At 37.7% G+C, this 9,659-nt stretch overlaps 1 protein-coding gene across 2 annotated transcripts; it reads right to left on the bottom strand.

Annotated features, from left to right (window-relative positions):
- Positions 1–2,591: 2,591 nt before the first annotated feature.
- On the bottom strand, positions 2,592–4,832 carry LOC140833903 (uncharacterized). Of its 2 annotated transcripts, none has more exons than XM_073198402.1 (2): positions 4,406–4,832; positions 2,592–4,289 (listed from the first exon to the last, which is right to left on the bottom strand). In XM_073198402.1, exons 1-2 carry the CDS (start codon positions 4,471–4,473, stop codon positions 2,672–2,674), a joined length of 1,686 nt encoding a protein of 561 aa, XP_073054503.1. In that variant the 5' UTR covers positions 4,474–4,832; the 3' UTR covers positions 2,592–2,671. The 2 variants fall into 2 exon arrangements, with proteins under 2 accessions (XP_073054503.1, XP_073054502.1); XM_073198401.1 differs by having other exon boundaries at positions 2,592–4,621; positions 4,686–4,832.
- Between the last annotated feature and the right edge of the window lie 4,827 nt (positions 4,833–9,659).

The raw sequence follows: 9,659 nt of genomic DNA, 5'->3' as shown, positions 1-9,659 counted from the left end.
ATAATTAAATTTTGAGAAAAATAAATTCAAGGAGTTGAATTTATAAGATAGTAAATTCAAAAAGTTGAATTTATGAATTTATAAAATTTGGAGAGAATAAATTCAGGAGTTGAATTTATAGAATTTGAGAATTTAATTTATTAAACTCAAAAGTTGGGTTTATTAAATATTAAATTTTGGAAGTGATAAATTCAAGTAGTTGAATTTATAATTTAAATATTAAATTCAAATGTTGAATTTATAATTGATTTAATTTATTAAGTTCAAAAGTTGAGTTTACTAAATATTAAATTAAATATATTGGGAGTATGTTTGATGTGCTTTTAGGAGTACAAGTCCAACATATTAAATAATTAAAGTTAATAATGGTATTTGATTAATTAATTAAACTAGTTGGACTAGTCCAATTAATTAATCAACCCCATTAATGTTAAATATGAAATTTAGGTCAAGACTATTGTGTTTAAGGAAATAAATATAAATTGACCTAGCCTCCACCTCCTTCCTCCCTTTTTTTTTGGTGATTCACGTGAAAGAAACCAAAAATCCTCCAAATTGTTTTGGCTTTTTCTAAGAAAAATAATTTTGATTACTCTCACAAATATTTGATCTCAACGTAAAAATATCTTCTATGCTTTCTAGTGCAAGTTAGAAGAGGAACAAGTATTCTACTAGTGGACCAGATTAGGAGATCGTAGAACGTTCGTCAGGATTTACAACAAGAGCTACGTCCGCTAATACCGGATTAGTTGGAGTCATGTGATTTATTCACCAAAGGTATAACGATTCTAACGTACTATGGATGTTTGATTTTAAAACATACGAGTGTCCAAATATATATCTTAAATGTCAAGATCCAAAATTTTTAAACTTCCGCTGCGTTTGGGCGTGTAGAAACCGAGATCCAACACTAAACACTCAAATACTATAGGATGAGAGAAAACTCGAAGAAGGGATACTTGAATTATGAAGGAATGCATCTATTTATAGATGCAATTTCTCGTCTGAACGCATCCTTCCGTTTAAAAATTCTTTTCGACCATTCTGACAATCATTTAAAATGTGTGCCAACTTATTTTGACTGGGTGACTTTTCCGACAGATCCAAACAAGGGTACATCTGACGCAAGGTGTTATTCAAACAACAAAACAAATACAAAGTAAAATTTTTGGCGATCACCCAAGAAGAACAAAGATCGGCATGCTTTTTGTATATGCAACGTAATGGACAAGGATTTTAGAAGCATGAACGTTCACAGTTCACATTCTAAATGTAAATATAGCGACGGATTTTTTAGGACCGTCGCTTAATATAGCGACGGTTTATTAAAAAACCGACGCTTAAAGTAGCGACGGTGTTTATATAAACACCGTCGCTATATTTGCGACGGTTCTTAAAACCGTCGCAAATATAGAGACGGTGTTCTTCATAAAAACCGTCGCTATATAACGACGGGAGTTTTAAACCGTGACTTTTTTTGGCGACGCATCATCAGGTCACGGGTTGACTGACCGTCGTTAGTACCGTCGCCTTAGGGATTAGCGACGGTTTTAGCGACGGTTTTGACCGTCGCTAATCCCGTTTTTTTTTTGTAGTGTCATCAGATTTTCACTTATTAAATATCTTGAATGTAAATGATTCCAAACACTTCAAAAATCCATCACACATTTCTCCAAAACAAGAAATTCACCCAGTTATCATAATACAGATGCTCAGGGCTATCCATTCAATTTCAAAATCAGAATCAAAAGCCATGGGGAAACAACTCAAGGTGCATTAATTTAAGCAATTTTACAGAGTTTGCAAACAAGCAACACTAATTGATGCCATCAGTCATATGATATCATCACAATTTTGATGAGTTGCGATGAATTATGCTTGGATGGTAAATCTGATCAGACATGAGATTTTGGAGTAACTGAACAAATTTTTAACAAAATAAATCAGTAAATTGGGGAGAATTAAAAAACTTTCCCAGATATACTAATAAATAAATTTCCAAACAAACACAAGAATAAAGTATCATCTCAATCAGAAATTATAATCCATGCTAATACTTACCAACTTTGTCTGAACTTATCTTAATATAAATGAAAAATCTACTAAGATTTCCCAAGGATGCATGATCGGCTAGGCCAGAAAGATTTGATCGTAAGTTCTTCAGAAAGATAGATCTCAGATCTACAAAATTTATCCAGTTTTTACCAAAGAACAGGAAGGATTTTTGTAAAGAAAATTCCTTGTCGGAAGAAAAAATTCCTTTAGCTCAAGTCAAGAGTTACGAATACGGTAGAAAGAAAAATGTAAAAACCACATTGAGAATTCACATGATGACCAACCATCAAACTACTTTCCGCAGGTGGCTGTATATTGAATCCAAACGTTGGAAATTTTCTATTAGGTCATCATCTGATAATGTTGAATTTATCTGATCTTCTTCATTCGGTCTCTTTATTCGATGGAAAAATATAGGTCAATTTTCATTTATACAGGTAATACTTAGCTAATACGTTAAAGTGAAAATGCGTTTAATGATCTCTTTCATACAAAAATGGTGACTCGATTTAGCAAAAGAAATACAGAACTCGTCATGGCAAGTAAGTACTTTTTCCATTTCATCACAATAATTTGATATAAAATTAACGGAAAAAGTGAAATACAAGTAAAAGCCTCAATGACATTTGTTTCCCTGCAAAGTTTCCTCCAAGCACGACTCTATAGTATGCGAATCATCTTGGCAAAGTTTATTCACCAATGAATTGCAAACACATTTCTCGAGCGAAAAACCCATCTGCAACATATAATCTAAAACAAGTAAAGCATCATCCAATCTATCAGAAACACAAAGACATTGAATGAGCCTCTCAAAAGTTTTCTTTTCTGGTGTCATATTATTCTTAATCATAGCTTTCAGCCATGCAACTCCTTCTTGGAAACACCCCTGTTCACCTAATGCAACTATGATTTTATTTTGAGAAAAAACAGCCGCTTCCATACCCCGATCTAGAACATCTTTCCACAACATTTTTGCTTGCTCCGTACGTCCAGCTTCACAAAGCCTCTCTATCAAAATAGTAAATGAGGCAGTTGATGCCTCAAATCCGTGATTTAGAAGTTCGTGAAAAAAATACAATCCCTCAGCTATCTTCCCGTTTCGAGAGAAGCCTTTCATAAGAGAATTATATGTAATGGCATCAGTAGCAATACCCTTCTCTTTCATCTGTTCGAACAATACCCGAGCTTCATCCACTTTTCCATTCAAGCACAGTCCACTTATCATAGTGTTGTAACTAATGGTAGACTCACCATAACCTTTGGAAATCATCTCTTTATAAAATTTCTCAGCTTCATCTATGCTGCCAATACGCCATAAACCATTAATAAAAGCATTGTATGTGTACTCATTAGGAACGATTCCATTCTGAGTCATCTCAAACAACACTTTTCGCGCTTCTCCCAGCCACTTGTTGTTGCAAAGACCATGAATCATTGTTGTATACATGACTCTATCTGGGAAATACCCTCTGCACTTTAGATCATTAAAAACCCGAAAACCTTCGTATCTCATTTTTCTTTTGTTCAATCCATTAATGATCTCCTGATATGTATAAATATCTGGGGAGCAATTCTTAGCAATCATCATATGAAGAACAGATGACATTTTCCCATAATCACCACTCTTGCAAAATGCAGCTACCAACTTATTGAAAACGATTTTGCTCGGGACATGTCCATTCTCCAAAACTTGTCGAAGAAGATTGTAGCCTTTCGCAGCATTGTTGTCAATACAAAAGGCTCTAGTCAAGTATCCTGTGGTATCTATGTCTGGTACGACATTATGCTGCATCATATCCCCATATAGTGCCCAAAAAATGTCGAGCCTTTCGGTTCTTAGCGCACAGGACAAAGCTGAATTCCATGTTTGCAATGGCGCACAATGACCAATAATTTTTAAACGTTCAAACACGTCAAATGCTAGTTCAACCAGCCCATTTTCGCCAAGGCACTCAATATACAACTCCAAAAGCTCCGGCTCAGGCTCAAACTTTGTTTCCTTGAGAAAACTCTCAGCAGCTTTGGCAGCATTAGCCTCTACAAGCCTACGAAATATCTCCTTGCATAAAATTGGATCCAATGAAAACCCATTCAAAGACTTGAGCCAATGATAGAACCGGATAGACAAGAACGCATTATTCTGCCGCTTCAAAACCTCGTTGTAAATATTAGGATCCACAAAATTAACATTTGGAAAAACAGTCGTAAGTGTTTGCTCCCACCTCGGTTGGGCCCTAATAAAAACAGAAACCTCTTTGGCAATCTCACAAGCATATAAGAATTGATTTTGATGAATAGATTCATCTAGGTTTAGAGGTTTTAGAACGAATTCTTCCACAGTTCCACTAACCTCACCGACTTCAAAGACATGATTTTGACCACAAATTTCATTTGGGGGCCGCGTGGATTCTTCAGCATTTCCACTAACTTGATCAATACTGAGGCGTTGATTCCGGATTCGAAAATAATTAGAACCTATGAATGATTTAGGGTTCCGTCGAAGGCACAGATGTGTGAAAATCCATGTAGGCTTGGCCATATAAATTCATCGGAGGTTTTTCATCAACTGAACATTCAGAAGTTGCACATCAAAACATAAACAATAAATTAGCAAATAATTACGATTTCACCTCGTTCAAACAGAGATTCAAAGCTGGACTTGCAGTTGGATATGCCTGCAGAGAATGGAGATAGAAGGAGATAACAATTTGAGCAACAGCAAAATCAGGAGAGGGGTTTGAGGATTTAACGATCATTCTCGCTTTTAAGTACCCATTCTGAATTGGGGTAGGTTGGATGTTATACGTGGGGACTGTCTTACATGGTTTGGACGGATAAAATTCACAAATATTTGTGATTTTAAAAAAATTAGTAGATCCCATGTATGTGGGGTTAAATTTGAGTTTTTGATTCTATTATGAGAGTTGTGCTCCTATATGTAGGATGTAATCAACTCTGAATTGGCTAATTCTTCCATACTATTTTCCCATTTCACTCCAATTATATTAATTTATTTATTTATATATATAATATTTTTTATATTATGTCTATATCATTTGACTTTATATCATATTGTTAGCATATTATGAAAAATGATTAAGGATGTTACTTTTGCATATTTTAGGCTTTCCAATTATTTTAATCTATAAAGTTGAATGGATATAAAAGATAAGTATCCATTCTTTTTTGAAATGTGATATAATATTTAAAGTTGAACTACTTCATTTTGATAAATTATATTATTTGAAATGAAATTAAAAATGTCATTATCATATATTTAAATTATTTAATATTTGTATGTAGGGTGGTGAGCATTTGGTTGATCTGTTACCGACTGAACTAAATTTCAAATAATCGAACCGATTTATTGTTCATAAAAAGTGTTCAGATTTGATAGGAATAATCTTATGTCATCCTCTCATTTTAGCTCGTAGTTTCCAATTTTTAGGATTAGACGATCTTTGTAACGTATCGTATTTTTTACCACTTGAAATTTGCGGAAGAATTAAAAATTTTCTTAAATAAGAAGTAAATCTTCAAAATTTTGATAAAGTAAACTGTTCATCTCAAAACCATTGTAACAAAAGATCTCAAAGTAAAGTACACAAAAATCTTTGCTTAAAATCTCATAACCAGTAACGTAACTCAAAATATTTTAAACATTCATAAAACTTAAAACATGGTGGTCCTCGGGCCTAGCCTCCTGCTCAGTCCAAGCCAGCTCTTTGGTCCCCACCTCTAGTCTCCTCAAATGCATCCTCACCTGCATCGATCAAGCCTAGTGAATCTAAAGACTCAACACGTATAAACTGGAAGTAACGAGTAATACGTAATAAAATCACATGCGACTTTAAAATAGATATTACATATTGGAACTCTAACATGTGATTAAAAGCTTGAACTCACATTCATACATAGACGTGTCATAACTGGAAACTTTTCTTAAACATGCTTGTATACTTGTACATATATGAACATACATAAACTTCATCATTTTGCATAGAGGCATGTTTCAAAGCAAGTGAACTATAACATAAAATGTCTGATCAGACTAAACCACAGTACTGGGCTGACATGGAAGAATCCACTGCCACATATGTGAGATCCCCGTTCATGCTTTAACGGGTGGATTGGTCCCCGTTCATGCTTTAACGATTTTCAATCCTGATCTAAACTCGTTCATGCTTTAACGGGGTGGAGAGGTCCTCGGCCACGTTCACATACTTCCAAACTCATTCATAAATTGGTCACAAGAGATTTAGCATACCTCAAAAACTTTAAAATGTTTTCTTTTTGCACGTCAAACATACTTACTTGGCGTTGAGGGATTCATTGGATCTCGCTTGGGGTCACTGCTGCACATACTAACATGATTACGTGAACTTAACTTTCATAGCTTAGCATAGGTACTCGTGCTCACCACCAAAGTAATTAAATATCTTATGACATTCTAGATTGCTCAGGACTTGACCTCGTTTAATCGTACTAACCATGACATCAAACCCCGAAACAAACTCTAAGATGACGTGTAAACATTTCCCAACCATAAAAGGCATGAACTCACTATTTGAATTTGAAAAGAAGGGGAAACCAATTTTTCGGACAGAAGGAGTGGCGCTCGGGTGATAAGAAATTACCGCTCGGGCGCCGAACTAAAAAAATTAAATTCTCGACAGTGAGGGTGGCGCTCGGGCGGTAAAATGTTACCGCTCGGGCGTCGAGTTTTCTGAAGCTCTACTACCGGACAGAATGAGTGGCGCTCGGGCGGTAAAATGTTATCAAAAAGTTCTACGATTTTCATGTTGAATGTTTTCTCTAAATCGCGACCTAAAAATCGCAGTTTTTAAAAGAACGGTTCATATGTCAACACGTGCTAAGGGTTAGCGAGGTACTTCCTCAACATCGAGACATAGAACACATTGTGTACTCCGGACAGATTCGACGGGAGGGCAACACGATAAGCTAGTATCTCAACTCTGTCAAGAATCTCAAATGGCCCAATAAACCTCGGACTCAACTTGCCTCTCTTCCCAAATCTCATAACACCTTCATAGGTGTTATCTTTACAAAAATGTGGTCACCTGCGGCAAACTCGAGATCTCTCATTCTCTTATCAGCATAACATTTCTAACGACTCTGGGCAGTCTTCATCCTGTCTCGGATCTTGACCACCACATCTGCAGTCTGCTGAACTATCTCGGGACCAAGTTCTGCTCTTTCACCGACTTCATCCCAATGAATCGGCGATCTGCACTTCCTCCCATACAATGCCTCGCAGGGAGCCATTCCAATGGATGATTGAAAACTGTTGTTTCAGATAACTCCACTAGAGGTAGCTTAGATTCTCAAATCCCATGGAAATCGATCATACATGCTCGCAATAAATCCTCCAGTATCTGAATCACTAGCTCAGACTTGCCATCTGTCTGCGGATGAAAAGCTGTACTAAATACTAACTTCGTCCCGATGTTTTCATGTAAGCTCTTCCAAAAAGACGATGTAAACCTCGGGTCCCTGTCGGACACAATAGTAACTGGAATTCCATGCAAACAAACTATCTCCCTGATATAGAGCTCCGCATACTGCGTCATGGAGAAATTCGTCTTCACTGGCAAGAAGTGTGCCGACTTAGTTAGTAGATCCACTATAACCCAGATCCTCTGACTGACCTCGGCAAACCAACCACAAAGTCCATTATAATATTCTCCCATTTTCACTCTGGGATGGGGAGTGGCTTAAGCATTCTTGCTGGCCTCTGATGTTCCGCTTTTACTTGCTGACAAGTGAGATATTCTGATACGTATCGGCGGATGTCTCTCTTCATACCTGGCCACCAATACAGGATTTGCAAATCTGTATACATTTTGGTCCCTCCTGGGTGAATGGAATACGGAAACGTATGTGCCTCTGACAAAATATCTTATCTGATCGAGTCAACACTGGGCACCAACATTCTACCTCTGTATCTCACAATACCATCTGACACTGTGTAGAGTACACTGCCTTGGCTTAATCTTTCAGTCTTCATTTCTGAAACTGCTCATCTGAAGGCTGACCTGCTCGGATTCGGTCAAAAAAAGAAGACTGGACTGTCAGATTAGACAGCCTCGGAGCTCTGCCTTTACGAAAAACTTCTAAACCAAACTTCTGAATCTCAGACTGAAGAGGTCTCTGCATTGACAACTGTGCTACAACTGCGACTTTCCTGCTCAAGACGTCTGCAACAACATTAGCTTTCCCCGGATGGTAGCTAATTTCGTAGTCGTAGTCTTTCACTAACTCCAGCCACCGTCTCTGTCTCATATTCAGTTTTTTCTGCGTGAAGAAATACTTGAGACTCTTATGACCGGTAAATATATGACATTTCTCGCCATATAAGTAATGTCTCCATATCTTCAAAGCAAAGACAACAGAGGCTAACTCAAGATCGTGAGTGAGGTAGTTCTTCTCGTGCACCTTCAATTGCCTGGAAGCATAAGCTATAACACGACCATGCTGCATCAACACTGCGCCTAACCCGAGCTTAGATGCATCAGTGTATAGCACGAAATCTCCTTGTCCTAATGGCATGGCTAACACTGGCGTTGAAATAAGAGTTGCTTTAAGGTATCAAAGCTCTTCTAACATTCATCACTCCACACTAATTTGGAATTCTTCTTGGTCAGTGAAGTAAGCGGCATTGCTATCGGCGAAAATCCCTGAATAAACTTTCTGTAGTAGCCTGCTAAGCCTAGGAAACTACGGATCTCTGACGTATTTTTTGGCTCAACTCATTCTTTGACTGCTTCTACCTTAGCTGGATCCACCTCGATGCCACTGCTAGATATTATGTGACCCAAAAATGCTACATTCTCCAACCCGAATTCACACTTACTGAACTTTGCAAACAACTTGCGACTCTGCAGGATCTGTAAAACCTTCCTCAAATGCTGGCTGTGCTCCTCATGGCTCTTCGAGTAAATAATAATGTCGTCAATGAACACTATGACGAACTGGTCTAGGTAGGGGTGGAATACTCGATTCATGAGGTCCATGAAAATTGTTGGAGCATTGGTCAGTCCAAACGGCATCACCAAGAACTCGTAGTGCTCATATCGGGTTCTAAAGACTGTCTCGTGAACATCTGCGTCTTTCACCTTCAGCTGGTGATACCCTGATCGAAGATCTATCTTAGAGAACATTGTGGCTCCCTGCAACTGATCAAACAAGTCCTCGATCCTTGGAAGCAAGTATTTATTCTTGATCGTTACCTTGTTCAATTCTCGGTAATCGATACACAGCCTCATGCTCCCATCTTTCTTTTTCACAAAGAGCACTGGTGCGCCCCACGGAGAGAAATTAGGGCGAATGAATTCTTTGTCTAGGAGCTCCTGAATCTGCTATTTGAGCTCTAAAATATCAGATGGAGCTAGCCTGTACGGTGCCTTGGAGATTGGCACAGTGTCTGGCATAAGATCAATTGAAAACTCCACCTCTCTCTCTGGTGGAAGGCCTGTGATGTCATCTGGAAAGACGTCAGGGAACTATCTGACTACTGGCACTTCAGATATAGATGGAGTGGGCACATCAGGTGTTGAAATGATGCTGGCTAAGAAGGCCTGACA

The sequence above is a fragment of the Primulina eburnea genome, chromosome 6, assembly GCF_022965805.1.
Source record: "Primulina eburnea isolate SZY01 chromosome 6, ASM2296580v1, whole genome shotgun sequence".
In the NCBI taxonomy this organism is placed as follows: Eukaryota; Viridiplantae; Streptophyta; class Magnoliopsida; order Lamiales; family Gesneriaceae; genus Primulina; species Primulina eburnea.
This window is presented reverse-complemented; position numbering and strand designations above follow the sequence as displayed.

Excerpts from the sequence above, each read along its gene's own strand:
- LOC140833903 (XM_073198401.1), bottom strand. The coding sequence starts at position 4,594 with ATGGCCAAGCCTACATGGATTTTCACACATCTGTGCCTTCGACGGAAC.